The sequence below is a fragment of the Oncorhynchus mykiss genome, chromosome 16 (genome assembly GCF_057628025.1).
Source record: "Oncorhynchus mykiss isolate SJ-2025 chromosome 16, ASM5762802v1, whole genome shotgun sequence".
Lineage (NCBI taxonomy): Eukaryota > Metazoa > Chordata > Actinopteri > Salmoniformes > Salmonidae > Oncorhynchus > Oncorhynchus mykiss.
The window spans coordinates 37,194,313-37,210,000 of record NC_143037.1 but is presented as its reverse complement, the minus strand read 5'-3'; the positions used below and the strand labels follow the sequence as shown (position 1 = coordinate 37,210,000).

The window sequence follows — 15,688 nt, the reverse complement described above, 5'->3', positions numbered from 1 at the left end:
CATAAACCTACCCCCCAGGCCAACGTCATGACACTGTTAGTTATCATTGGTTTAGTTTACAATGGAGCCCCTAGTTCCACTCATTATACCTCTGATACCTCCTTTGTCGCCACCTCCCACACATGCGGTGACCTCAGCCATTATAATCAGCTTATCGAGAGATACAACCTCTCTTATCATCACTCAGTGACTGGGCTCACCTCCGCTGTTGGTGGGTGGATAGTGCATCACCGTGTGACTGCGGCCCAGTCTCCAAAGGAAAGGGATCATGCTCTGCTTCAGTATGTCACAGTACATGTTGGCATTCATGGTTCCCTCAATGAACTGTAGCTCCCCAGTGCCGGCAGCACTCATGCAGCCCCAGACCATCACACTCCCACCACCATGCTTGACTGTAGGCAAGACACACTTGTCTTTGTACTCCTCACCTGGTTGTCGCCACACACGCTTGACACCATCTGAACCAAATAAGTTTATCTCGGTCTCATCAGACCACAGGACATAGTTCCAGTAGTCCATGTCCTTTGTCTGCTTGTCTTCAGCAAACTGTTTGCGGGCTTTCTTGTGCATCATCTCTAGAAGAGGCTTCCTTCTGGGACGACAGCCATGCAGACCAATTTGATGCAGTGTACGGCGTATGGTCTGATATACTGTATATCCATTGTGCCCTGCCTATCTAAAGTCTTCGAAAGCCAAGTTAATAAACAGATCACTGACCATTTCGAATCCCACCGTACCTTCTCCTCTGTGCAATCCGGCCTCATTAGCCGGTCACGGGTGCACCTCAGCCACGCTCAAGGTACTAAACTATATCATAACCGCCATCGATAAAAGACAGTACTGTGCAGCCGTCTTCATCGACCTGGCCAAGGCTTTCAACTCTGTCACTCACCGCATTCTTATCGGCAGACTCAATAGCCTTGGTTTTTATAATGACTGCCTCACCTGGTTCACCAACTACTTTGCAGACAGAGTTCAGTGTGTCAAATCGGAGGGCATGTTGTCCGGACTTCTGGCAGTCTCTATGGGGGTACCAAAGGGTTCAATTCCCGGGCCGACTCTTTTCTTTGTATATATAAATGATGTCGCTCTTGCTGTGGGTGATTCCCTGATCCACCTCTACGCAGACGACACCATTCTGTATACATCTGGCCCTTCCTTGGACACTGCGCTAACTAACCTCCAAAAGAGCTTCAATGCCATACAACACTCCTTCCGTGGCCTCCAACTGCTCTTAAACGCTATTAAAACCAAATGCATGCTTTTCAATCGTTCGCTGCCCGCACCCGCCCGCCAGACTAGCATCCTCACCCTGGACGGTTCCGACCTAGAATATATGGACAACTATAAATACCTAGGTGTCTGGCTAGACTGTAAACTCTCCTTCCACACGCATATTAAACATCTCCAATCAAAAATAAAATCTAGAATCGGCTTTCTATTTCGCAACAAAGCCTCCTTCTTTCACGCCGCCAAACGTACCCGAGTAAAACGGACTATCCTACCGATCATCGACTTTGGCGATGTCATCTACAAAATAGCTTCCAACACTCAACTCAGCAAACTGGATGTAGTCTATCATAGTGCCATCCATTTTGTTACCAAATCACCTTATACCACCAACCACTGCGACCTGTATGCTCTAGTCGGCTGGCCCTCGCTAAATATTCGTCTCCAGACCCACTGGCTCCAGGTCATCTATAAGTCTATGCTAGGTAAAGCTCCGCCTTATCTCAGTTCACTGGTCACGATAACAACACCCACCCATAGCAGGTATATCTCACTGATCATCCCCAAAGCCAACACCTCATTTGGCCTCCTTTCCTTCCAGTTCTCTGCTGCCAGTGACTGGAACGAATTGCAAAAATCGCTGAAGTTGGAGACTTTTATTTCCCTCACCAACTACCTCTTACAGCTACCCCCCTACTTTTTTCAATTTCCGCCTGAAGACATACCCAAATCTAACTTCCTGTAGCTCAGGCCCAGGACCAAGGGTATGCATATTATTGGTTTAATTTGAAAGAAAACACTTTGAAGTTTGTCTAAATGTGAATTGAATGTAGGAGAATATAACACAATAGATCTGGTTTAGATCTGATAATACATTTAATTTTTTTTTTTTTTCATTTTTATTGTTGTATCATCATGTTTATAATGAACAAGACAAAACAAACATTCAGATAGGATGATGGGGACAATTTCAGTGAAAGACATAAGAGGGCCACAGTACTTGTGCAAAGTTTCAGAATGATAATTTCCAAAATGAGTGTGCTACGTGAAAATGTATCATGAAGTCACCCAGGTGTCCCACACAAGTAGCCCAAATGTACTGAAGTGGCCAAATTGGTGAAGTTATACATTTTGAATGGATTAACTATATACAAAATACCAAAATGGTATTCTAACACACACACCCAAAAAATGGAGAAAAAACATGAAAAGAAAATATATACATTTACAAAATAACACTTTCAATATTTGGAAGACCCTCAGTCCTCTACACAATATTGTGCTGCTGATGCCAGGTGCCACAACAGTCTCTTTCTGCTGTAAAGCAGAGGGTCACCAAGCATGTGGTGCAGGTGATGGGGGACTTCATTTTGCAAAGAACACAGTGACGCCTCCATGCTGTAACCTTTTGGCCCTGAGGCACATCCATGCCTGCAGAAATACATTTGGGCAGATGAACACTACTTGTGGCAGGAGCTGGATGAACCAGCTTCAGTGGGGGATGGAAACCTTGGCACTGGGGGCTCCCACTCGATGTCAGTGTCACTGTGAAAATGTTCAGTTAGAATAGTTTCACATATGAGCCCTGTATCAACAGGTATAATAAACAGATATATATAGAGTACAGAGAACATAAGGTTGAATATATTATTATAGACCTGCTAGATCTACTGTCTCATTTATATTATGACAGACCAGCTAGATCTACTGTCTTTATTACATTACAACAGACCAGCTGTATCTACTGTCTCCATTTCACTTTGGCCATTGTTGTGGGCCTGCCCTCCCCTCTAAAGCCTCAAATAGGCTATTTCATTTCACAAATAATATTTTATATTACTAATTTCAAACAACGGCATTGGCATGAAAAAAACTTACCAGTCCAAAACGATGTCCTTTGCGTTCAAGAAATATTCCTAAATTCGCTAAATGAATCGTCCTCCAACAATCTCTGTCTCACTTTCCCGATCAATTTCTCCTAAAATTGTGTGTACATCTGTATATCTAGACTTAGATTTAGCTTTCCCTGACTTAGTCGCCATACTGATTGATATATAAACAGCTGAAGATGTGCTTTACCAAAACAACGCTGTGCGTAACATGCGTGGCTCCTTCCGGTATGAATCTTCAATGGCGAATGAACCTCTTTATGCCGGAGTTTACTGCAAGGGTTGGTCTTCCAACACATAAACATTACATATTGCTGTTTACCTCAGCTCATTGAATATCTACCCAGCTAGATTTCAAGACGATCGGTGGTCATTGGGTTAAAATACAGTCAATACACGAAACAGCGGTCCTATCATTAGTGCACAACGATGTCATTACTTGTTGTCTTCAAATCAATTTCTTTCAGTCAATACGTCCCGCGAAATGACCCATCAGGTTTGGTTGTGTTACAATCAAACCAGTTGATTGCAATGAAACCAAACATGACTGGAAAAGTCACGTTTAGTGTGTGTATTTACATCGAATGTGTCGTCGAAAATGGGATGAGACGGTTCACAAAATGTTTCGTGTTAGGCTATAAAAATGGATTTTATCAAACAAAAGACCAGTCATTGTGTAACAACGAGCATTGGGATTGCAAACAGAGGAAGATCGTCAAAGGTAAACTATTTATTTTATTGCAGTTTGTGATTTTTTTTACGCCTGTGCTGGTTGAAATAGTTGTTTTTTATGGGTCTCTATCCTCAGATAATCGCATCGTATTCTTTTGCAGTAAATCCTTTTTTAAATCTGACAACGCAGTTGGATTAGCAAGATTCTACGCTTTCGAAACATGTGAAACACTTGTAATTTCATGAATGTTAAATATGACTATTTATGTAACGATCACTGTATGTTGTCGAATTTCATCCCGCTAACCGGTTCGATGCGCAGAGAGGTTAAACATCAACTATCTGAGCAGCTAACCGATCGCTGCAGCTGTACATACTCCATCTGTTAATAGCCCACCCAAACTACCTACCTCATCCCCATACTGTTTTTATTTTATTTACTTTTCTGCTCTTTTGCACACCAGTATCTCTACTTGCACATCATCATCTGCTCATTTATCACTTGTGTTAATCTGCTAAATTGTAATTATTCACTCCTATGGCCTATTTATTGCCTACCTCCTCATGCCTTTTGCACACACTGTATATAGACTTTATTTTTTCTACTGCGTCATTGACTTGTTTATTGTGTTATTGACTTGTTTATTGTTTATTCAATGTGTAACACTGTGTTGTTGTCTGTGTCACACTGCTTTGCTTTATTTCAAATCAAATCAAATTTTATTTGTCACATACACATGGTTAGCAGATTTTCTTGGCCAGGTTGCAGTTGCAAATGAGAACTTGTTCTCAACTAGCCTACCTGGTTAAATAAATAATAAAATAAAAACTAACCCACAACCCGCCTTTCAACTAGAAGCCAGGGCTTTGTTCATGGGCTAGTAGCTTAGTACCGGCAGAATTCTCCAACTCCAGAGAATTGAATGAGTGATTTATTTGTTTATTTAGACCCAACTTAAAAATCATATTCATTAGTCACAAGGAGAAATGGAAGTGTTTTCTCCCCATTTTATTTAGTGGTAATGAAAAATGACAGTGTCCCCACTGTTGGCTGTACGGGGGAATTTATCACCTGTTTAATTTCATACTCGACTAGGCCCGGGCTCAGCTTCATTGTCGACACTGACAAAGTGGCAGGTTAGCATAGTGCATCACCTTGGGGTCCCGGCCCATTTTAATTGAATTCACATTTACTAAACAGGATTATGGGTTGGGATATCACACGGTGATGCACTATCCACCCACCAATATGGAGAGAGAGAGAGAGAGAGAGAGAGAGAGAGAGAGAGAGAGAGAGATATGTGGAAAAGAGCTCTTCAAAAGAAGATCAGGGGGTTTATCCTCCTTCGCAGCATCCATCCATAACCAGCACCTGTATCTATCTATCCTGAAACCTTTTTCTTTCTCTCTCTCCTCCCTGCCACTCCATCCTTCTTTATGTAGCAGGGGTTTATTTGGATTCACATCCTTCAGCAGCAGTCTGTCTGAGGGGTTGACAAATGGTGCGAAAACAAACACCGGAGCAACAAGTCCGGAGTCCGGAGCAACAAGCCACCAGCGTGTCTGGACTGACCAAGGTCACACTTTTTTCGATCCCACCTAATACACTTCAAAACACAGACGTGTATGAAGTAGCGGGGGGAAGTCTATATAGGTACATACAGTGGTGGAAAAAGTACACAATTGCCATACTTGAGTAAAAGTTAAGAAACCTTAATTGAAAATGACTCAAGTAAAAGTAGAAGCGACCCAGTAAAAGTCTAAACGTATTTGGTTTTAAATATACTTAAGTATCAAAAGTAAATGTAACTGCTAAAATATACTTACAGTTGAAGTTTACATACTGTTGGAGTCATTAAAACCTGTTTTTCAACCACTCCACAAATGTCTTGTTAACAAACTATAGTTTTGGCAAGTTGGTTAGGACACCTATTTTGTGCACCTACAAGTCATTTTTCCAACAATTGTTTGCAGACAGATTATTTCACTTATAATTCACTGTATCATAATTCCAGTGGGTCAGAAGTCTACATACACTAAATTGACTGTGCCTTTAAACAGCTTGGAAAATCCCAGAAAATTATGTCATGGCTTTAGAAGCTTCTGATAGGCTAATTGACATCATTTGAGTGTACCTGTGGATGTATTTCAAGGCCTACCTTCAAACTCAGTGCCTATTTGCTTGACATCATGGGAAAATCGAAAGAAATCCGCCAAATACCTCAGAAAATAATTGTAGACCTCCACAAGTTTGGTTCATCCTTGAGAGCAATTTCCAAATGCCTGAAGGTGCATGTTCATCTGTACAAACAATAGTACGCAAGAATAAACACCATGGGACCACGCAGCCATTATACCTCTTTGGATGGAGACACGTTCTGTCTCCTAGAATGGGATGTACTTTGGTGCGAAAAGTGCAAATCAATCCCAAAACAACAGCAAAGGACCTTGTGAAGATGCTAGAGGAAACAGGTACAAAAGTATCTATATCCACAGTAAAACGAGTCCTATATCGACATAACCTGAAATGCCGCTCAGCAAGTGTTGGAGCGAACCATTAAGGAGAGAGGTGAGCATTAAATAGGTCTAGTTGCCAGGCTGAAATAGCAAGGACATGCACATTAACACCCAGGCTATACTCTATTTTTGAAAGAGTACATTAACCAAGACCATACGAACATTTATGACAGCTGGACATACTATGGTCAGCAGGATACAGAAAGAAAGATGGAAGCAAGATAACTGATGACTAACACGTGAAACATAAGCATGCAATACATACATTATTTTTAGAACATGGAAAGAGGTCTACCATCATTATAACCTAACCAAAAGCAGATATGGGCGTTAGTGGGCGTGAACTAGCTCTGAAATGAGAAGAAAATAATGGAAGAAAACTGAGCCCTTCCATGGAGGGCTGCGACAGAGCTGCGACAGAGCCTGGACTAGAACCAGGATCTCTAGTGGCACGACTGCGATGCAGTGCCTTAGACCATTGCATCACTCGGGAAGTCCTGTTAAGTAATACAAATATTACTTTTGACGATATACTACAGTGGGGCAAAAAATAATTTAGTCAGCCACCAATTGTGCAAGTTCTTATTTTCCACCATAATTTGCAAATAAATTCATTAAAAATCCTACAATGTGATTTTCTGGGTATTTGTTTCTCATTTTTCTGTCATAGTTGAAGTGTACCTATGATGAAAATTACAGACCTCTCTCATCTTTTTAAGTCAGAGAACTTGCACAATTGGTGGCTGACTAAATACTTTTTTGCCCCACTGTATATAATTTTGACTATCGCAATATCTTTGAGCTAGTTGGCTGTAACTGCACCAAAAATCCAGTATTCTTCCTTTATAGCTTGTTCTCCATCATCTTTTTGGTCATAGACTGTTCTCTCTGCTACCACACGGCAAGCCACACGTCAAGCGGTACCGGAGCGCCAAGTCTAGGTCCAAGAGGCTTCTAAACAGCTTCTACCCCCTAGCTATAAGACTAATGAACATCTAATCAAATGGCTACCCAGACTACTTACTGTCAAAGTTGTGCGCTACTGGTGGAGAAGTCAGGTGCAGGAGAGCAGAGAGTGAACAGGCGCACACTTTATTTAGGCAGAGGCAAATAAAACAAACAGAAGCCACTGTGTCAAAACCAAAAGGTAAGAAGAGCAAGGTGCGAAACAGTCACGAAAATAAGCAAATGTTTAACAATTAAACATCCTTAGTGAAATACCACGGAATACAGGGGAAAAACCAGCCTGGCGCGTAACACGAAACACGTAACAAAAACAATTCCACACAAAGACATGGGGTGGGGGGGAACAGAGGAATAATTACATGCAGTGTGATTGGGGAATGTAAACCAGGTGTGCAGGGAACAAGACAAGACAAATGGAACAATGGAAAAATGGAGCGGCGATGGCTATAAAGCCGGTGACGTCGACCGCCGAACGCCGTCCGAACAAGTAGAGGAGCCGACTTCAGCGGAAGTCGTGACACTTACATTGCCCCCCTTTTACGCTGCTGCTATTCTCTGTTATTACAGTGCCTTGCGAAAGTATTCGGCCCCCTTGAACTATGCGACCTTTTGACACATTTCAGGCTTCAAACATAAAGATATAAAATTGTAATTTTTTGTTAAGAATCAACAACAAGTGGGACACAATCATGAAGTGGAACGACATTTATTGGATATTTCAAACTTTTTTAACAAATCAAAAACTGAAAAATTGGGCGTGCAAAATTATTCAGCCCCTTTACTTTCAATGCAGCAAACTCTCTCCAGAAGTTCAGTGAGGATCTCTGAATGATCCAATGTTGACCTAAATGACTAATGATGATAAATACAATCCACCTGTGTGTAATCAAGTCTCCGTATAAATGCATCTGCACTGTGATAGTCTCAGAGGTCCGTTAAAAGCGCAGAGAGCATCATGAAGAACAAGGAACACACCAGGCAGGTCCGAGATACTGTTGTGAAGAAGTTTAAAGCCGGATTTGGATACAAAAAGATTTCCCAAGCTTTAAACATCCCAAGGAGCACTGTGCAAGCGATAATATTGAAATGGAAGGAGTATCAGACCACTACAAATCTACCAAGACCTGGCCGTCCCTCTAAACTTTCAGCTCATACAAGGAGAAGACTGATCAGAGATGCAGCCAAGAGGCCCATGATCACTCTGGATGAACTGCAGAGATCTACAGCTGAGGTGGGAGACTCTGTCCATAGGACAACAATCAGTCGTATATTGCACAAATCTGGCCTTTATGGAAGAGTGGCAAGAAGAAAGCCATTTCTTAAAGATATCCATAAAAAGTGTCGTTTAAAGTTTGCCACAAGCCACCTGGGAGACACACCAAACATGTGGAAGAAGGTGCTCTGGTCAGATGAAACCAAAATTGAACTTTTTGGCAACAATGCAAAACGTTATGTTTGGCGTAAAAGCAACACAGCTGAACACACCATCCCCACTGTCAAACATGGTGGTGGCAGGATCATGGTTTGGGCCTGCTTTTCTTCAGCAGGGACAGGGAAGATGGTTAAAATTGATGGGAAGATGGATGGAGCCAAATACAGGACCATTCTGGAAGAAAACCTGATGGAGTCTGCAAAAGACCTGAGACTGGGATGGAGATTTGTCTTCCAACAAGACAATGATCCAAAACATAAAGCAAAATCTACAATGGAATGGTTCAAAAATAAACATATCCAGGTGTTAGAATGGCCAAGTCAAAGTCCAGACCTGAATCCAATCGAGAATCTGTGGAAAGAACTGAAAACCGCTGTTCACAAATGCTCTCCATCCAACCTCACTGAGCTCGAGCTGTTTTGCAAGGAGGAATGGGAAAAAATGTCAGTCTCTCGATGTGCAAAACTGATAGAGACATACCCCAAGCGACTTACAGCTGTAATCGCAGCAAAAGGTGGCGCTACAAAGTATTAACTTAAGGGGGCTGAATAATTTTGCACGCCCAATTTTTCAGTTTTTGATTTGTTAAAAAAGTTTGAAATATCCAATAAATGTTGTTCCACTTCATGATTGTGTCCCACTTGTTGTTGATTCTTCACAAAAAAATACAGTTTTATATCTTTTTGTTTGAAGCCTGAAATGTGGCAAAAGGTCGCAAAGTTCAAGGGGGCCGAATACTTTCGCAAGGCACTGTATCTATGCATGAGTCACTTCAATAGCTCTACCCACATGTAAATATTACCTAAATTACATCGACTATCCGGTGCCCCCGCACATTCATTCTGTACCGGTACCGCCTGCATATAGCCTTGTTATTTTACTGCTTCTCTTTAATTATTTGTTACTTTATTTATTTTTGGGGGGCTGTATATTTCTTAAAACTGCATTGTTGGTTAAGGGCTTGTAAGTAAGCACATGTGACAAATAACATTTGATTTGATTTTACAATTTTCCAGCACTTTTATTTACATGACTGATCAAAACTTGTTTTCTCATGGCTCCCACGTCCCTCTGCAGCAGACATGGTGAGCAACATGTTTGGAACATCGAATCGCAAAAAAATCACAGTATCGAATCGCAACACATGTAGAATTGTGAAAATTGCAATACATTTTGTATCGGCACCTAAGTATCGTGATAATATTGTATTTTGAGGTCCCTGGCAATTCCCAGGGAGACGTGCAAGCACACACACACACAAAGGGGTGAAAAAGATGAAAAATGTTGACATTCACACGGGTCATGATCTTGGTACAGTGTTTTTTTACAGACAGGCGTGTTTCCTGGCCCTGATATTGATAGTACTGGGGTGACTCAGGCCATGTTCTTCAGAAGGTCACACCCCTTTCTCTACTTTACTTCCCATAATCCACCCTGTCTACTACTTCCCTCTAGTCATCACCTCATCCTATTAGTAAATCACACATTACTTCCTCTATTGCTTCTACAGTTTTTATTTGCTTAGCCAATTCCCAGCTCTTCTTTAAAATAGAGCAAAACGTTTTTTCTTTTCTCCTCTCTCCACCGTAGTGTATTTGCTCATCTTAATGGCGATCCCTTGGCTAAATGGATTCTGGTTATGACATGATTGAGTAAAAGAAGCAGGCAGACACGGGTGCTGGGAGAATAGCTGATGCAGACATCTTCTCTGCTAATTAAAAGGTTCATAGGCAGTGCGGGTGGCAGCCACATCAAAGACCAACAGCTAATTACTGCCCCCCTCCTTCGATTAACTCCCTCCCTCTCTTCACTTTTATTTATTCCATTTCTTAGGTTTATTTTGATATTTTTCTATTCCTTGAGTTTGGACGTGCATGTGCAGAATATGAATCGGGTTGTGAAGGCTCTCTCGGCGCACTCCCACATTTCCCTTCTCATGGCAAGTTTGCATAAATGGACTCAGGTGGCCAGGCAGGCCGGGGCCTTGTTTATTTAACAGCTGCTTTGGGGTCAGTTGACTCATGCATTTGCATGGAAACCCGTCATTCTGGCCTATCACTGTCCCGAATCAGATAGCGTGTGGGCTCATCGTATGGTGCTGACAGACATTTTGCAATGCAATATCGCGATAAGCTTTAGAAGACTCACAAAATGGCCTCTTACATAGTGGTATCAAATCCATTTTACAATCCTTTTTTATCATCTCCATTCATCATAATCAACACAGTCACAATGATAGCGAATCCTAATAAAGTGAATTCCCTTCCATTCTATCGACCCCTCGAGCCTGTCAGAGTCCATTGCTGATGACCCATATCAGGCTGAGGAGACGGACTGCTGCTCCTCTTGTCCCTGCACCGCTCACTACAGAGTGACCTGCCCCATAATCCACTTAAGAAGATGGGTTATGCTAATTGGCACTTCCACGACTACACTATTGATTTACCCATTAGGGCCAGCGGGGGCCTTGCTACAGCACCCCGTCAATACAGATGGGAGTGATTCAGATGGTCAAAATAGGCATTTGGGCTCCCTAGTACTTTACATCTGGTTTTAAGTGTTGTACAATAAGCATTATAACTGGTCTGGAGGATATCAAAAGGATAACTTGCATCATTCTTGTAACATCTTCCTCTGTCTGCCTGTGGAGTATCGTCCTCTTGCTCTCTCTCTCTATCTTGGTTTTTCTCCCTTTCTCTCTCTTGCTCTCTCTCCCGCATTCCTTCATTTCCCACAGGAGTCTTGTAAGTGTAGCTGGTGTCAACTGTCAGAATATCAAAAGAAGGACCCTCCTATTCTCCAGGGCTGAACTCCCTCCCATTTTGTTTGTATTAAATAAAACATTGTGGTCATGTCTTGCCCTGACCATAGAGAACCCCAAGTGCAATAGGTCAGAGCATGACTAAGGGGTGTTCTAGTCTTGAATTTCTATGTTGGTGTGAGTATGGTTCCCAATTGGAGGCAGCTGATGATCGTTGCCTCTAATTGGGGATCATGCTTAGTGTGGTCCTTTTCCCACCTGCGTTTGTGGGATATTGTTTTGTTGTCCCTGCAATTTATTTGTCCCTGCAATTTATTATGTGACTTGATAAGCACATTGTAAGGGGTGCGTAACTGGTGGCAGGGAAGTCGCAGAACTAGGTAATAGCCGGAGCAGTTTAATTCCAAAACCAACGGCATAAAGAAATAACAACTTGCGTACAAAACCCGATGCGCACCAGTAAACATGTGCACCAGCACTTACAACAAACAGTACCACACAAAGACATGGGGGGGAACAGAGGGTTAAATACACAACACGTAATGAGGGAATGAAAACCAGGTGTGTGGGAAAACAAAACAAAACAAATGGAAAATGAAAAATGGATCGGCGGTGGCTAGAAGACCGGTGACGTCGACCGCCCGAACAAGGAGAGGAACCGACTTCGGTAGAAGTCGTGACACACATTTTTATTCCTGAACTTATTTAGGCTTGCCATAACAAAAGGGTTGAATACTTAATGACTCAAGACATTTCAGCTTTTCATGTTTAATTCATTTGAAAAACATAATTCCACTGAAGGCCAATGACACAAAATCTCAATTTAATTGATTTTAAATTTAGGCTGTAACACATCAAATTGTGGAAAAAGTCAAGGGGTGTGAATACTTTCTGAAGGTGCTGTATATTATATTTCTATGGAATCTCTATTCCAATATTTTTTCAGCTTTCTAAGTCTCCGATCTTTGGAAATAATTCCGGATGGTCGTTTGTCCTTGTTACCGCTCTCTGAAGAACCATTTTCATAAACATTTCAAGGACGGCTCGTTGAAAAGGCCTCTTTGATCCAGTGAAGTTGACTGTTTTACAGTAAATTAAAAGTTTACCTTCCACAGTCGCCAATACAAAAAGCATCTGAGTTATTTTTCTCTGAAGTCTGGTGAAAAGGTGTATTTTTCGGTTTTTATACAACTTAGTGACCGACATCGGTTTAATTATTTGAATTTCATTCTGTTTTATTCAGTGACCTCAATGCGCACATTGCACTGCAGGTTCTCTAGAGATAAATCAGATCATATGCAAGAACAAGAGGGGATACATAGAGCAGTTTCTTTGAGGTATGTCTACCGGAAAATACATGAGCTAAGTGATTAATAGTTTGTATTCAGCAGTCATAAAAGTATGTTTATTTAGAAAAACTACTAAAATAGTGATTTTGTCAGACAGCGTAGGCAGCAGCTCTGTGGGGCTGAAATGATGACTTGGAATGAAATAAAGTCATCAAATAAAACAAACGTAATATACATAATAACAAAAAATATTTTATTAAAGTAATGTGTATAAATGATGGTTCATAAGTGATCAGCAGGCATGGGCAGTCACTACCATCATGGATCTTTTATTGATAGTCTGTGTTGTTACAGCATTCAACCCACATAATGCATAGTGCATTTAATGTAAAAATTGAAATAAAAAAATAAATACAAAAATAATAATTTTTTATAATCAAACCGAAACGGACCTCAAAAAGCACTAACCGTTCAGCACTACTGGAGTGGATTGATAATTGGATCTTACAGAACACTGTGCAATTAGTGGCTTCCTCATATCAGGAAATCTGTGTCCATGAAACAGGCTCTTGCATTGATTCCCCCTCGCAGGGATGCAAGTGATAATATTTTTCTCCTCCCTCTATCTTCAACTTTAATTGAAATGTAAAGGATGCCTCTCTGGTGGCGCAGCAATGTTGTGCCTAATTTATTTTGTCAATTGCTGGTCCTCTCCATGGTTGGTCATTATCTTGTACTTCCAGCAGCGCCTTTGGTTCAATCTCAGTGCCAACGTGAAGAAAATTCCAACATCAAAAGGTGGCGTGCTCTGAATGTATAAACACTCTGCCATTAACTTTTTTGGGGGGGAAGACAAAGATGGAAGGCATTTTTACTGATGTATCAAAAGGTTAGGGGTTCTTAAAATGTGTGTCTGTGCTGGGCTGTTAATAACCACTTCCGTTTTTTCTCTGTGTGTTGTCTTTGCAGAGTGTGGTTCAGGAGGGTCGGCCTCAGGTGTTGAGAGCTGCGAACAGGATAGGTGTCGTACGTTTGGAGGCTCGTGGGACGAGGACACAGAGGATGACCGCTGTGTCTGTGACTTCGACTGCAATCGCGTGCCTCGCAACCTGGTAAGCCTTAACCTCCATAACTTAGCCTTCCCAACAACAACCCTCTACTTGGGTTTTACTTAAATAGTGGTGGTTTTCATTTCACGCAAGCCTATGTAATTCCTAGATAATGAATGCATGACATCTGACATTTACATTCAGTTAATATTAGTGCAATTTAATTTTCATATTGAGATGGAACTTGTCGCATGGTTTGAAAATGAACTATGTACATAAAGTCATTTGAAATGAAATTGCTATCACACGCTGCTATGTTCCAGCATTCATATGCGTATGACTACAATTCTCCTCAGGTGTGTGGCTCAGATGGGAAGACCTACAGCAACGAGTGTGAGATGAAGAAGGCCAGTTGCGAAAGGCAAGGGCATCTGCTGATCCAGAATCAGGGACCCTGCACAGGTGAGCTGCCTGGACATCCCACCATAAATGATCTAAGATCAGCCAGAGTAATAATCCATCTCGTACACTGGATTCACACAGTTTACTACTTTGTTATAAAGCAAATCCCAGAAATCCTGTTGTTTCTTCTGAATAGCACTTTGGTGGTAACATATCCAACACAGTGTCATTTCCCAGATTCAATGTTGCTACATATGGCTCAACGTGCATGTGGCTACCAAAGGCTCAACATGAAGAAGCTCCTATTTCTCTAGAGACATCCACCACAGGTGCTAGGCAGTTCAGTAGGGAACACTAGTTATACTCGAGTCTCTGCCTTGGCAGTGCAAACCACAAGCTTTAACTGAAGAGACAGTATAGTGATGTTTCTGTAGTAGGCCAGAGTGAAGCCAAAGGCACATAAAAAATTCTGTATGATCACTGCAGCCTGTTTGATTCCTAGCTGTCCTAAAAAAAAGAGGGAGGGAGCAAACGAAAGGGAGAGAAGAGAGCGATACACTCGGATTTCACACTCGCATCCCTGTAGAGTTGTCCCTGCTAAGCTGGCATTTTGGCTGCTTTCTGTCACGCTTCTCCACCATCTGCGGATAATCAATCCCTTTTCTTGTGGAATGCTATTGGTGTGCGAGCTCTGGGTCCTCTTCTTCTTCTTCTCCCAAAAAGCTCAGATCAATGGGAATCTCATTGGGCCCTTCTTCATTAGCTATACATGCAGGAACTTGTCTTTGACCATGGTTTGATCTTCAAGAAAAGCTCCTGTTGGCTTTCACGAACTAGACAAAACAAACAGGGATTGACCTCAACACGATCTTGTTGTTTTGTACTGTCCTATGTTGTTTATAAACAACTTATGTGTGGTGTCTCTGGGAGTTCTTTGATCTATGACAGCTGTCTCTGAAGAACTTTCAAGCTGTCCTATTTTGAATTTTCTATCGGATAACTGGGTCAGTGATTCCAGTCTTCATGAGGTCTAAAAAGATCCTGTGCTATATACCGTTGCTACGTGCAGAGGCACTCAATTCTCTCCTAGGAGACATACAAAGGCTACCTGTACAGAGCCGTGGCAGCAGCAGACCTTGAGATAGAGAGAGTAATACTCTCACATCAGAGAGAACTGCATTATGCCAGACAATGGCCACTGAAGAGGAAAACCCTTGAAGGGTTGAAGAACATATGAAATTAAAAGTTCTCCCTTGCCCTAATAGGCTCAGTACAGATAGTAGCAGGAGCACTGAAAAGTGTCAAGTTAATGAACTGTGTCCAAAGCCCATCACTGGAGTGGGAAAGCACTGAAAAAAGAAAGAGCTAGTCATCACCATTAGGCTTCGGCTCATATCCACACCAGTAAGAGTGTGATTTATGGGCCGGTATCTGCAGCCTCCAAACTCCAAATGAGAAACACAAGAGAGGAAGAAAGAAAT

At 41.7% G+C, this 15,688-nt stretch overlaps 1 protein-coding gene across 8 annotated transcripts in view; it reads left to right on the top strand.

The window, feature by feature from the left end:
- LOC110491868 (agrin) overlaps positions 1 to 15,688 on the top strand; it is a 472,223-nt gene that overhangs the window by 358,395 nt on the left and 98,140 nt on the right. For all 8 annotated transcript variants that reach the window (XM_090202606.1, XM_036946761.2, XM_090202603.1 and 5 more), the window contains 2 exons: positions 13,726 to 13,868; positions 14,162 to 14,267. In XM_090202606.1, coding sequence (XP_090058732.1) covers positions 13,726 to 13,868; positions 14,162 to 14,267 — 249 coding nt within the window. The remainder of the gene's footprint in view (positions 1 to 13,725; positions 13,869 to 14,161; positions 14,268 to 15,688) is intronic.